The sequence below is a fragment of the Mobula hypostoma genome, chromosome 3 (genome assembly GCF_963921235.1).
Source record: "Mobula hypostoma chromosome 3, sMobHyp1.1, whole genome shotgun sequence".
NCBI lineage: Eukaryota > Metazoa > Chordata > Chondrichthyes > Myliobatiformes > Myliobatidae > Mobula > Mobula hypostoma.
This window is the reverse complement of record NC_086099.1, coordinates 180,969,615-180,985,196: the sequence shown is the minus strand read 5'-3', so window position 1 is coordinate 180,985,196 and position 15,582 is coordinate 180,969,615. Positions and strand designations below refer to the sequence as shown.

At 40.5% G+C, this 15,582-nt stretch overlaps 1 protein-coding gene across 1 annotated transcript in view; it reads right to left on the bottom strand.

The window, feature by feature from the left end:
* mrc1a (mannose receptor, C type 1a) overlaps nt 1-15,582 on the bottom strand; it is a 163,115-nt gene that overhangs the window by 69,973 nt on the left and 77,560 nt on the right. The window contains exons 11-14 of the mRNA XM_063044201.1: nt 14,027-14,178; nt 8,529-8,728; nt 4,399-4,526; nt 3,529-3,613 (exon numbers count right to left, since the gene is read on the bottom strand). Coding sequence (XP_062900271.1) covers nt 3,529-3,613; nt 4,399-4,526; nt 8,529-8,728; nt 14,027-14,178 — 565 coding nt within the window. The remainder of the gene's footprint in view (nt 1-3,528; nt 3,614-4,398; nt 4,527-8,528; nt 8,729-14,026; nt 14,179-15,582) is intronic.

The window sequence follows — 15,582 nt, the reverse complement described above, 5'->3', positions numbered from 1 at the left end:
AGGTCACCTCTCAACTTCCGTCTTCTAAGGAGAAAAGGCCAAGTTCACTCAACCTATTCTCATAAGGTACGCCCTCCAATCCAGACAACATCCTTGTAAATCTCCTCTGCACTCTCTCTATAGTATCCATATTCTTCCTATAGTGAGGTGACCAGAACTGAACACAGTACATCAAGCAGGGTCTGATCAAAGTCTTATATAGCTGTAACATTACCTCACGGTTCTTGAACTCAATCCCATGGTTGATGAATGCCAACACACCATACGCCTTCTTAACAACGCTGTCAACCTGCGCAGCAGCTCTGGGTGTCCTATGGACAAGGGCCCCAAGATCTCTCAGATCCTCCACACTGCCAAGAGACTTACCATTTATATTAATTCTCTTCAAATTGGACCTACCAAAATGAATCACTTCACACTTATCTGGGTTGAAGTCCATCTGCCACTTCTCAGTCCCATTTTGCATCCTATAACCTCTGACAACCCTCCAGACTATCCACTACAACCCCCAACCTTTGTGTCATCAGCAAACTTATTAATCCACCCTTATACTTCTTCAGGTCATTTATAAAAGTCACAAAGAGGAGGGGTCCCAGAACAGATCCCTGTGGAACACACAAAGTCAACGACCTCCATGCAGAATACGAACTATCTACAACAACCCTTTGCCCTCTGTTGGCAAGCCAGTTCTGGATCCACAAAGTACACCTCCTTACTTTCTGAAAGAGCCTTGCATGGGGAACCTTATCAAAATGCCTTACTGAAATCCATATACACTACATCCTCAAAGAATTCAATCAGGCTCGTAAGACATGACCTGCCCTTGACAAAGCCATGCTGATGATCCTAATCAGATTATGTCTCTCCAAATTCTCACAAATCCTGCCTCTCAGAATCTTCACCAACAGCTTGCCCACCACTGAAGTCAGATTCACTGGTCTACAATTTCCTATCTTTACTCCTTTTCTTGTGAGGGAGTAAAAATCTTTTTGTTATGACTTTGTTGCAATGTACAGACATGTGAATTTAAAAGTCTAATGACTTGTAGAAAGAAGCTGTCTCATAGCCTGTTGGTACTGGCTTTAATGCTGTGATTGCGTTTGCCAGATGGAAGCAGCTGAAACAGTTTATGGTTTAGGGAACAACATTTGCAACCCTCCAATCCTCCAGTACTTCTCCTGTCCCTATTAATGATGCAAAGATCATCACAAAAGGCTCATCAATCTCTTCCTTTGCTTCTCACAGTAGCCTGGTGTATATCTCATCTGGTCCCAGTGACTTATCTAACTTAATGCTTTTCAAATGCTCCAGCACATCCTCTTTCTTTACGTGTATATGCTCCAGTGTTTCAGTCCGCTGTAAATCATTCCCACAATTGCCAAGGTCTTTTTCCCTGGTGAATACTGAAGCAAAGTATTCAATAAGTACCTCTGCTACCTCCTCTGACTCCATGCACACGTTTCTACTATCGCACCTGATTGATCCTATTCTCACATAGCTCATCCTCTTGCTCTTCACATATTTGTAGAATGCCTTGGGGTTTTCCTGAATCCTGCTCACCAAGGCCTTCCCTTGGCCGCTTCTGGCTCTCCTAATTCCATTCTTAAGCTCCTTCCTAGCAACCTTGTAATTTTCCAGAGCTCTAACAGTACCTAGTTTCTTGAACCTTTTATAAGTTTTTAACTAGATTTTCTTCATACCTTGTACACCATGGTTCTTTAACCCTACTATCCTTTCCCTGCCTCAATGGAACATACCTATGCAGAACTCCATGCAAATGTTTCCTGAACATCAGCCACATTTCTGCTGTGCATTTCCCTCAGAACATCTACTCCCAATTTATGCTCCCAAGTTCCTGCCTAATAGCACCATATTTCCCGCTACCGCAATTAAATGTTTTCCCATGTTGTCTGCTTCTATCCCTCTCCAGTGCTATGGTGAAGGAGATAGAGTTGTGGTCACTACCTCCAAAATGCTCTCCCACCGAGAAATCTGACACCTGACCAAGTTCATTTCCCAATAGCAGATCAAGTACAGCTTCTCCTCTTGTTGGCTTATCTACATATTGCATCAGGAAACCTTCCTGAACACACCTACAAACTGTACCCCAGCTAAACCTCTTGCGCTGAGATGCCAATCAATATTAGAAAAGTTAAAATATCCTGTCACAACAACCCTATGATTATGATTATGAAGACACGTAGTCCTCTTTTATTGTCATTTAGTAATGCATGCATTAAGAAATCATACATTATTTCCTCCGGTGTGATATCACAAAACACAGGACAATCCAAGACTGGAAAAAAAATGACAAAACCACATAATTATAACATATAGTTACAAACAGTGTAACAATACCATAACCTGATGAAGAAGTCCATGAGCACAGTAAAGTTCAAAATTTCTCAAATGTCCCACATCTCACGCAGACGGGAGAAGGAAGAAAAACTCTCCTCATTGCACCATTCCAGAATCTGCCTTCCTATCTGGTCCTCAATATCCCTGTTACTACTGGTGGGGCGGGGGGGGGAGTATATAAAAACACCCAGTGGAGTTATTGCCTCTTTCCTGTTTCCGACAGCTGCCACCCAAAGTTGTGTTCTGATGCCCCTTCTCTATTCCCTTTACACCCACGACTGTACTGCCACACACAGCTCCAATCTGCTGATCAAATTTGCAGATGGCATGACTTTGATTGGCCTTATTTCTAGCTGTAATGAGACAGCCTACAGAGGAGAGGTTGACATCCTGACAAAATGATGCCAGGATATCAACCTTCCACTCAATGTCCAAAAAAACAAAAAGAGCTAATTCTGGACTACAGGAGGTACAGAGGTAGGCTCACCCCAACCAACATCAATGGGTCTGCAGTTGAGAGGGTGAGTAGTCTCAGGTTCCTCGGTATACACATCACCGATGATCTCACCTGGATTGTACACACCGGCTTTGTGGCAAAAAAAGCTCAACAGATTCTCTTCCACCTCAGGTGACTGAAGAAATTTGGCATGGGCCCCCAAATCCTCAAGACCTTCTACAGGGGCACCATTGAGAGCATACTGACTGGCTGTGTCACAGTCTTGTATGGGAACTGCACCAACCTAGATTGCTGGGCACTGCAGAGAGTGGTACGGACAGCCCAGCACATCTATGGATGTGAACTTCCCTCCATTTATAGCAGCAAGTGCAGAAAGAAGATCTGCAAGATTACCGGGGACACCAGTCACCTCAACCATAAACTGTTTCAGCTGCTTCCATCTGGCAAACGCAATCGCAGCATTAAAGCCAGAACCAACAGGCTACGAGACAGCTTCTCTCTACAAGTCAATAGACATTTAAATTCACATGTCCGTACATTGCAACAAAGTCATAACACAAAGATTTTTACTCCCTCCCATAGTGGGATGAATGCAAGTTTAAATAAATTCTAATTCTCATTCAAACTGTGAAATGGGAAATTAATTATTTTAGAATAATTAAGGAATTTCTTCAAATCAGACTCATCTATACAGTTGAGAGCAAAACACTTACTGGACTGCCATCACTCCAAACAAATCCTGAATTTGGTCCTGGCTTACTTATTCCAATCCACAGAGGCGAATCAGTTAAAAGTAATCTGTAAAGAACAGTTGAATAACATTATGCAGTCAGCTGGAATTTGATTTAATTAATTGGTTCTGAATAAGCAGAAAATCTGTGTTGTTTGTCCACCAGAAATTGAGAAATCATTTTGCTGTTCAAACCTCATCATCATCTGACAGAGAAGCTACTGATAAATTCCCACAGAGAGCGGGGCAGATAATGCAAGTAGACAGGCTGCCTTTGGGGCCATATTCAGGAGAACTCATTTTTGCCAATTTTTTCTTCTAACTACCATTACCATTTGGTCGTTGGATGAGGGGAATAAAGAAAAAGCAACTGTAGAGGTTTAACTTGGAACATTTGCTTATTCTGTCCAAGATAGTTTTGGAGAGACCTAAATGTTACTAAACCATTCCCCCCTCCAACCAAACTTCCCCCAATCACAGTAGAATCGATTTCACCAAATACTTACCTTGAAAATTGTTGAGACATTTCTATCTGACATATATTCATGTGAAAAACTAAATCTCTGAACTTTGATCTTCATTTGCTTAGTGACAATTGTAAATTAATGACCCCTCAAAGCTGGCACCATGGTCATTATCCTTGATGAGTTACATCAATAAAACCAAAAATGATTTTATTTTTTATGAGAGAAGGTGAAGTCTTTGCTTCACATTCATTGCTGTAATTGAATACATTGGAAAGGCACGTTTGAGGTAAAATAATGAATTCCAACACAATCAAACAATTTAGTAACTCTTAGTTGATATAAGTAACTAAATCATTTTGGAGAAATGGTAAACAGTAAATACTCACGCGAGTTGACTCCAGATAAAATCAGCTTCTTCTTTATTGTGGATGCTAACTAGATGTGCTCCTCTACTTCGACAATAATCACGTGCTTCAAACCATGATTTCCTAAAATGTTGTGATTTTATGAAAACCTGGATGGAAAAGTGTGTATCTTATTAGTCGTCAGATACCAGGCAGATAAAGGCTGTCAATAACACTTAATAGAAAGCTCAAAGTCTCTAAGTGAGGTTTACAGAGACTGTGGTGACACAAAGCAAATTTAAGGACTTTTGTTTGGATGCTTATCATGTCCCATTATTATGATGATTTTGCTTTCTACTTGACTGTTTCACAGCACCTGTAGGATTTTCTCTGTTCCTAACCGCAGTCCTACTGCAGACAGTCCACAGCTTGCAGTTTGACCATCACCATCCTGTTTTGGATGAAGAGTGGAGGGTGAGTTTGTAGGATGGCACCTCTTGTACATACATTAGTTAAAGAAACAGAGTGACAAAGAAGATAGTCGGTGAATTTGAGTCAAATATTAACAGTAAGATAAAGAACAGGGTTCAAAGGATTCAAATAGGAGGGAACAGAAAAAAGAAGGAAACATTAAGAAAAAAAGGGAAGTAAGATTTCTAGATATAATTTACCAATTGCAGGAAAGATATCAAACATATTGAACGTTTCCCTGAGTAAGAGAGGCTGATTGGCAGTGTATTAGCATATTTATTAAGATGATACCAACCCTCTTAATGATCTAGTTTTATGTGCCACAACAAATTAAGTGGACAATTTATGTACACAGTCTGGACTTTTTTTTAGACAACAGGAACCAATGGTGAGGTGCCATATGGGTGAAGCAAATCTTGGAGTTGTGTAAGTCAACTAGCAAGTTCTGGGCTTTCATAACTTGCAGAATATTTTTCATAGCCCTTAATTTGCTGACTGATATTAACATGATTAATGGAGGAAATAGTATAGCTGAGAGAGCTGAGAAATGACTTGTTGCCACACATGTTTTCCAGATACTAAACAGCCACTTCATCTACAGAATCAGGATGTTGGACAGCCAGCTACCACTTCGAACACCATTACCCCGGCAGTGTATTTCAGACACCCACCATCTTCTGTGTAAAAAAAAAACTTGATCCACATACCTCCTTTGAACTCAACAGCCTTACTTTATATTCATGTCGACTAGCGGTAACCATTTCAACCCTGGGAAAAAGATGCCTGTCTACTTTCTGTATGCACCATTATAATTGTATAAAGATTTATTAGGAATTCCCTCAACTTCCACTCCTCCAGAGAAAACAATACAAAATTGTAGAATTGTACAGCACAGAAACAGGCTCTTTGGCTGAGACAGACAATGCCAACCGAAATTACCATATAGTCTAGTCCTAATCCACCCTTTCCTAATAGCACATGTCCTCTAATATTGGTAACATCCTGATAAACCTCGTATGCCATCTTCAAAGCCTCCACATTCTTCCTATAATAGGGTGACCAGTCTGAATGCATTACTCTAGATATGGCCTAAACAGAGTTTTAAAAGTTTACAACATAACCTATCCGTGCAAGCGGCATAAGTGCTAGAAATGCCCATACCCCTCCTCCCTCACCATCATTCAGGGCCCCAACCAGTCCTTCCAGGTGAGGCAACACTTCACCTGTGAACCTGCTGTGGCCATCTATTGTGTCTGCTGCTCCCAATGCAGCCTCCTCTCCATTAGTGAGACCCTCCGTAAATTGGGGGACCGCTTTGTTGAGCACCTCTGTATTATATCCAACAAATGGGACTTCCCGGTGGCAAAACATTTTAAACATCTTAATTCTAATTCCCATTCCTGTTCTGACATGTCGATCCATGGCCTCCTCTTGTTACAAGATGAGGCCACCCTCAGAATGGAGAACCAACAGCTTATATTTCGTCTGGGTAGCCTCTAATCTGTTGGCATGCATATTGATTTCTCCTTCCGATTAATAAATTACCTCCTCCCCTTTCCTCTATTCCCTACTTTGACCTTTTACCTTTTCTAACCAGCCTATTACTTCCGCCTGGGTCCCCTCCGCCTTCCTTTTCTCCTATAGTTCACACTTCTTTCCTATTAGATTCCGTCTTCTCCGGTCCTTGGCCTTTCCCACCCATTTAGCTTCGCCTGTCCTCCTTACCCTCCCCCAACTTTTTTTTTTATTCTGGCCTCTTCCCCCTCAGTCCTGAAGAAGGGTCTTGGCCTGAAACTTTGACTGTTTATTCATTTCCATTGATGTTGCCTGATTTTGTGTGCTTTGGATTTCCAACATCTTTAGACTTTCTCATGTTTAACATAACTATCCGACTCATGAACTCAATTTCTCATCAAAAAAAGAAAGCATGTTATTCTTCTTCTTTACTACCCCTCAACTTGCTCGGCCACTTTCATATTAAAGCAGCCATTCCCGAAATGCTGAGGGCACACACTGGATCTATTGCAAATGAATGAGTGGTGAGCAAATGAAAGCATTTGTCCGAAATCTGATACGAACAATACCACGGGACCAACCACTCAAGTGAATGCTGGAAGATCAGGCAGTATTAGGTCTCGGGGGAAGGGGAATAGGGAGCCAGAAATCAATGTGGGATGGATGGAGATCCAAGATGGATCCAGGGTGGGGGGAGAGAGAGAGAATGAGGAAGAGGTTATCAAAGAGCAACATGGATGATCAAAACTGCTACCCCACAGCACTAGAGGTCTGCATTCAATCCCAACCATGGGTGCTGTCGTTTGTACATTCTCCCAGTGAACACATGGGTTTCACCCCACATCACAAAGACATAATGGTTGGTGGGTTAATTAATCACTGTAAGTTGCCCTTGGTGTGGGTGTGCAGTAGAATGAAAGGGCGAGAGACGTTTGGGGATGACTAGATGGGAATGTAAGAATAAAGAAAGATCAGGATAGGATTAATGTAAATGGCTATTTGATTGTTACCATGGGCTCGATGGACTGAAAGGCCTAAACTACTTCCGAACAGCAACACTCTGATAATGCCCTCCGTCTTTTTTGTTCTAATTGTCTTCTTTCTTCTAAAAATTGTGTATAATTTACATTTAATATATTTTCCATGAATGCAGCTTATGAATGCTATATGCCTGTGATGTTGTTGTAAATTCTTCATTGCACCTGTACATTCATGTACTTGTCCATATGACAATAATTCAACTTTGACTTAATGATTCTCTATGACAGAATCTGTCACGAAGATTGTGATCAGCTTAACTTCTCCTTTCTCTATATTGAGGTAAATAAGTCTTTTTTTTCTGTAGTTTTTTTGTCCATGGTTGGCTTCCCTGAGTACAATGTGTCTTCTGTCAAAGCAACATTACAGTGCGAGGTGTTACATCCCTTATTTGTATTTGCAAAATGGTAAATGCCGTTTCCAAGTTTGAATAGAGGTAAAAGATTGCGTCATATTTTCCCTCTCCAATGGTAGATATGGTAGATTGCAAGTTGTCTACCTGTCACCATGGAGATGAGGGCAACATAGTGCCTGAAAATGAGTGCTGAATGGCTCAACTATTGATATTCAGGAATAACTATTTGACTTTCTTCTATTCTACTGACAAATTGTTTGCAAGTGGGACAAAATAAGTGAAACAGAGAGGAGCTGGCTAACATGTTATTAAAGTATTTGATTCCATTGAGCTTTCTGTAAAAGCAAAAACCCAAATGAAGGGGAGAAAGCTTCAGGATATCCCTGAAGGATTTCAGCTGTTATGGTTTACTTTTTAAATGTAGTCACTGTTATTTTGTAGGATGTCTTAAAATCATTAGGATTCAACTCTTACCTTAGCTTCATTTAAGCCTAAAACACAAAAACGTAACCTAATACCAAGAATTTAGTGGCTCAAAATACCTCTAGACTTGGCTAGGGCCTTCGCCAGAAAAATCAGGCAATTCAAAATCACGAGAGTGAGCGAAAATAAATTCTTCTACTTCATTTTAGCAGGAACCTCTTTCTCCAACAGGAGCTTTTTGAAGTACAGGGAAGATAAAACTGTCTCCAAGACAACATCAAGTTGATTTTAAAGAAATGATAGATAGATCTACATTATGTACACATAAAATCAATGATAGCGCAGAATTTAAACTTTTGGTCTGACTCACTTTGTAACAGTATTGGGAGTTGTCATATGTTTTCCACCCTGACTCACAAGTTGCAGCAGCACTTGTTGGAATGAATGGAGGAGGTGTCACACCATCTGCCCAGGACCTGCAGATATACTTTGCCTTGGTATTACAATCATAGACATTCCATAACCCAGCAGCAATTCCAGTTGCCATGCCAACACATCCAACATTTCTCCCTGTAAATAACAGACAATATGAAGTAAATAAATGTCAAAAGATTTAAAAAGTTCAAAGATTCATTTATTATCTAAATATCCAACTCTGAAATTCATCTTCTCCAGGTAGCCATAAAACCAAGAACGATCATCATTAGCACTTTTCAAACAAATGAAACAAATGGATTCCATTCAAAATAAGTGAAAATCTATTGAAGGCCACTATAATGAAATTGTACTATTTTAGTCCATGTTGACATGTCCTCATAGTGATATAGTATGTTCTAAGTTTTATGTTCTAGATCATTTCAACACTTAATGCATCAAGGTAATACAAGGGAAGAGCAGTAACTGATTGCAGAATATAGTGTTACAATTATGGAGAAAGTGCATGTTCAGTGGATATTGAGGTTTAAGGGTCATGATAGAGGTAAATTGTCAAGTCATGTGTTCATCTTTCACATCCTAGATTAACACCAAATCTAGTATATTTTCTACATTATTTATGTAAAAAAATTAATCTACTAGTACCAATCAGAAAACTGATCTATTTGGTTGCATAGTTGATTTAAAACACATTCAATTTTATTCTCAATTTAAGTCAAATAGCACAAATTATTTTCAGAATGTAAAACCAGAATTCAGCTAACCCTGGGGTAACCCAAATGTTTCATGTCCAGGTAAAGCGCTTAGTAGCAACATCACTGCAGAATGAGGTGAGAATACCACACAGTCAAAAGCATCAACATTCCGAAGGGATATAAACCAAGGATTCTCACACTCTCTAAAGGGAGTAAAGTTTGAAGAAGAGCAGAGCAATTCTCACTAATTTCCTGACCAGTCTCCTTCAGGGAGAAATTTCTTCGTTCAAAGGGTAGTGATCTCTGGAACTGACTGCCCTCCAAGGGTGATGGAGGCCAGATCATTAAATCTATTTGAAGTGAAGATAGATAAATATTTGAATAATCTAGGAATTGAGGGCAATGGGGAATTGGCATCGAAAAAGAGTAGAGGCCAGCAAAGATCATCCATAATCAGTCTGAATGGTGGGAAATGCTCACAGGACCTGGTGGCCTGTTCCTGCTTCTATTTTTCTAGTCTTCTTGTATCCTTATTGTGCTTACTATCACCGTAACTAAAGCAAATCTTCTGGCCATGATCATATTGAATCGGCACATTGACTATGACAGCGTTGTACAGCTGGCAGAGCTGGTGCCTTACAGCACTTGTGACTTGGGCTCAGTCCAACCTTCTATTGGCTGTATGTTTGATGTTTGCATTTTCTCTCTGAAACCAAATGAAAACCAAACAAAAAACAAAATGCTGGGAATTCTCAGCAGGTCAGGCAGAATCTATGGAAAGAGAAACAGTTAATGTTTCAGACCTGAGAGTCTTAGTTATGACTGAGTAAAAGAATACACAGAAATGCAAGAGACCGCAGATGCTGGAACCTGCAGCAACACACAAAAATTGCTGGAGGACTTGACGGATCATGCGAGATCTATGGAAGGAAACAAACAATCTACACTTGAACTAATTAAAGGTCTTGACCTGAAATTTCGACGGTCCATTTCCCTCCATAGATGCTGCCTGACCCATTGTGGTCCTTCAGCATTTTGTGAGGAAGAGAGAAAACACGTTAGCAGAGAAGGGGAGGGAGGGCAACAAAGGGAGTTTCTCTGATGTGATGAAATAATGCAACCTTTAAGGATCAAGCTATTTCATTTGTGTAATGTGTTGTTAATGTTGCAAAGTTTGGGTAATGTGCAGACTGACTTACTAGAACATGACCAGCAATGAAAAATATATCAAAAGGAAGAGTCCTGATACAAAAAAAAAGTAAAAAGCTACTGCAGATGTTGAAATCTACAGCAAAAATAGAATGCTGGAAGAATTCAAAGAGTGAGATGGTATATTTGAAGGCAAAAGGTCCAAGTCAACCTTTTAGTTCAAGACCCTTCATCAGGACAGAGCCCTCACTGAGTTCTTCCAGCAGATGGGGGATTCAATATTGAGAGCTAAAAGCTGTAACATTTTAAGGAACAGCTCTTCTCAAGACAAGAAGTGAGATGCTGTTCCTTAAAGTTATGTCAAGTCTCAATAGTAGGGGACCGAGGGTCTAGTGAGGTGGAGGAACTGAAGGAAACACATGTTAGTAGGGAAGTGGTGTTAGGTAAATTGAAGGGATTGAAGGCAGATAAATCCCCAGGGCCAGATGTTCTGCATCGCAGAGTGCTTAAGGAAGTAGCCCAAGAAATAGTGGATGCATTAGTGATAACTTTTCAAAACTCTTTAGATTCTGGACTAGTTCCTGAGGATTGGAGGGTGGCTAATGTAACCCTGCTTTTTAAAAAAGGAGGGAGAGAGAAACCGGGGAATTATAGACCGGATAGCCTAGCATTGGTGGTGGGGAAAATGCTAGAGTCAGTTATCAAAGATGTGATAACAGCACATTTGGAAAGCGGTGAAATCATCGGACAAAGTCAGCATGGATTTGTGAAAGGAAAATCATGACTGACGAATCTCATAGAATTTTTTGAGGATGTAACTAGTAGAGTGGATAGGGGAGAACCAGTGGATGTGGTATATCTGGATTTTCAAAAGGCTTTTGACAAGGTCCCACACAGGAGATTAGTGTGCAAACTTAAAGCACACGGTATTGGGGGTATGGTATTGATGTGGATAGAGAATTGGTTGGCAGACAGGAAGCAAAGAGTGAGAATAAGCCGGACCTTTTCGGAATGGCAGGCAGTGACTAGTGGGGTACCGCAAGGCTCAGTGCTGGAACCCCAGTTGTTTACAATATATATTAATGACTTAGACGAGGGAATTAAATGCAGCATCTCCAAGTTTGCGGATGACACGAAGCTGGGCGGCAGTGTTAGCTGTGAGGAGGATGCTAAGAGGATGCAGGATGACTTGGATAGGTTAGGTGAGTGGGCAAATTCATGGCAGATGCTATTTAATGTGGATAAATGTGAGGTTATCCACTTTGGTGGCAAAAACAGGAAAACAGATAATTACCTGAACGGTGGCCGATTAGGAAGAGGGGAGGTGCGACGAGACCTGGGTGTCATTGTACACCAGTCATTGAAAGTGGGCATGCAGGTATAGCAGGCGGTGAAAAAGGCGAATGGTATGCTGGCATTCATAGCAAGAGGATTCGAGTACAGGAGCAGGGAGGTACTACTACAGTCGTACAAGGCCTTGGTGAGACCACACCTGGAGTATTGTGTGCAGTTTTGGTCCCCTAATCTGAGGACAGACATTCTTGCCATGGAGGGAGTACAAAGAAGGTTCACCAGATTGATTCCTGGGATGGCAGGACTTTCATTTGTTGAAAGACTGGATTGACTAGGATTATACTCGCTGGAATTTTGAAGATTGAGGGGGGATCTTATTGAAACGTATAAAATTCTAAAGGAATTGGACAGGCAAGATGCAGGAAGATTGTTCCCGATGTTGGGGAAGTCCAGAACGAGGGGTCACAGTTTAAGGATAGAGGGGAAGCCTTTTAGGACCGAGATGAGGAAAAACTTCTTACACAGAGAGTGGTGAATCTGTGGAATTCTCTGCCACAGGAAACAGTTGAGGCCAGTTCATTGGCTATATTTAAGAGGGAGTTCGATATGGCCCTTGTGGCTAAAGGGATCAGGGGGTATGGCGAGAAGGCAGGTACAGGGTTCTGAGTTGGATGATCAGCCATGATCATACTGAATGGCGGTGCAGGCTCGAAGAGCCGAATGGCCTACTCCTGCACCTATTTTCTATGTTTCTATGTTTCAATGGAACACAGCAGAAGGTCACAGAGAAAATGGTCAGAATGGGAATGGAATGGGGAATTAAAGCAGCAGACACCCGAAAGATTAGGGTCATGGCTGCAGACTGAGGGCAGCTGTTTTGCAAAATTAATGCCCAATCCGTTTTTGATTTCTCAAATGCAGAGGAATCCAGTCCCTATGAACACATGGGTTTCCATCAGATGCTTAAGTTTCATTCCAAAGATGCATTGTTTGTGAGGCTAATTAGTCTCATGTGAGTGTGGGTGATAAAATTGACAGCAATATTGGAAAAATATTATACAGGGAAAATTAGTTGTGATTGATACAGTGTATGACCCATCAAAACCTCCATGGACCGGACTGCCTCCTTCTCTGTTGTAAGGAAATTCGTACAGTCTTCTTAGGGAGTCAACTGTCAGAATCAGAATCAGAATCAGGTTTATTATCACCGGCATGTGACGTGAAATTTGTTAAATTAGCAGCAGCAGTTCAATGCAATACATAATATAGAAGAGAAAAAAATTAATAATAAATAAAATAATAATAATAGATAAATCAATTACAGTATACATACATTGAATAGATTAAGTGCAAAAAACAGAAATACTGTATATTAAAAAAGTGAGGTAGTGTCCAAGGGTTCAATGTCCATTTAAGAATCGAATGGCAGAGGGGAAGAAGCTGATCCTGAATTGCTGAGTATTTGCCTTCAGGCTTCTGTATCTCCCACCTGATGGTAACAGTGAGAAAAGGGCATGCCCTGGATGCTAGGGGTCCTTAAAAATGGACGCTGCCTTTCTGAGACACAGCTCCTTGAAGGGTAGTACCCAAGATGGAGATGACTAGATTTAAAACCCTCTGCAGCTTCTTTCGGTCCTGTGTAGTAGCCACCGTGCCCCCCCGCCCCACCCCAATACCAGACAGTGATGCAGCCTGTCAGAACGCTCTTCATGGTACATCTATAAAAGTTTTTGAGTGTATTTGTTGACAAGCCAAATCTCTTCAAACTCCTAATAACGTATAGCTGCTATCTTGCCTTCTTTATAACTACATCAATACGTTGGGACCAGGTTAGATCCTCAGAGATCTTGACACCCAGGAAGTTGAAGTGCTCACTCTCTCCACTTCTGATCCCTTTATGAGGATTTGTATGTGTTCCTTCATCTTACCCCTCCTGAAGTCCACAATCAGCTCTTTCGTCTTACTGACATTGAGTGCCAGGTTGTTGCTGTGGCACCGCTCCACTAGTTGGCATATCTCACTCCTGTACGCCCTCTCATCACCACCTGAGATTCTACCAACTATGGTTGTATCATCAGCAATTTTATAGGTAGTATTTGAGCTATGCCTAGCCACTGTGTCAACGTAAGTGGTAATCATACTTCAGAAACACATTATGGCTTGCAAAGCATTTAGAAGCATCCAGAAGTTAGGTCTTTGGTATTTAAAAATAGCACCAGTATGTTTGCCCATGTTATGGAATAAATAAAATGTCTAACAAGCTGCCACATTAGTATCCTTGATTCCTATCACCCACCTGGCATATTAATGTTCCAGTGGGTAAATGATATTGTCTTCCGATCTACAGATATGAAGGTTCCTTCGTTATCTTCATCAGATTTTATTCCAATCCAAAAATATGCTTCAGGTCGTAGACCAATTAAGCTTGTCAGGAAAGCCTGTTCAAATCTGGAAAGGAGAAGAATGTAAAGTAAGAATGAGTATGGTCTCCAGCATTATGCAAGAAAAGATCTTCCAGAAGCAAGTTTTTGGTCCCAAAACCAAGTCAAATTCTTGAACTTCATAGAATGAACATCACAGAATGAAACAACCTGCTTTTTATTTTGTCTGTGCAAGTTTAACATTAATTTTATTCCACAGTCAAAAATTGGAAGTTTTTTGTATTTGTAGGATAATTTAATCTTTTGTTGTATATTCCTGAAGAAAGACCATGACCTCGCTCAAAACTTGTAAAATCATTTCACACTACATAATGTGTCTTGATTGTTACTTATAATCAATAATGACATTTTATTGTTCATTTTGAGTGTTGCCAGAGGACATCTGGTAACTTTATCTATACATATACAACTAGTTTCAGATGAATAGTTTGGATTGCCAGTACTGTATATACTGAACAAATCAGGAGGTTATATCAATAAAGAATATACAGAATATTTGAGCAAATTTGTGTTATATTATTCAGACACTTAAGCTGAAATTTTTTCACAGGGAGGAGAGAAATGATTTTGTGATAATTATATACCATAGTAACGTGGATGTGAATCCGAGCTGCATACTGCTTTTGAAATTCATTACCTTCATAAAACCAAACTTTAGAAGTAGAGCACAGCACTCTGCAATTGTTGCATAGTACAGAGTCAAGTGGTTAAATAGCAGGATTGGCATACAGAAATTAACACCATTACTCCAGAGACGTGAGTTTAAATTACACTGTGGCACTTGGGGAATTTAAATAAATTTGGAATAAAAAGCTATTCTCTGTAACAGTAACATTGATACCATAAATTGTCATAAACAATCCTATTGATTCAACAGTGTCCTTCAAAGATATAAATCAGACATCTCGTTGCTCTTCTGGCCTATGCAAGACTCTAGTCCCACCACTGCAGGTAATTGTCCCCTGAGATCTGTGATATTTAGAGGGTGAAAATCAGAGACTGCAGCTGCCAGAATCTGGTGTAAAAATCTAACTACTGGTGAGGGATGAGCAGACAATAGAAAGGAATCCTTGCAGAAAAAGTAGGAAAGGGAAGTTGTGGCTAGCATTGGGATCCCATTGCAGCTGGTAGCAATGACAAAGAAGGATGTGCTAGACATGGTGGCAGTAGGGTCAAAGGTGAGGCCAACGAGAACTCGATCTCCATTCTTTTTGCAGGGAAGAGGCTTAAGAGCAAAATCTGGGAAATAGAGGAAATGTGAGAGAGGGCTTTATCAATCTCAATAGAATGGAAGCTACATTTCCTGAGAAAGGAGGACATTTAGGATGTCCTAGAATTGAAGATCTCATTTTGAAAGCTGAAATTGTGGAGCAAGAGAGAAAGGGATTGTGCCCTTACAAGAGACAAGGTG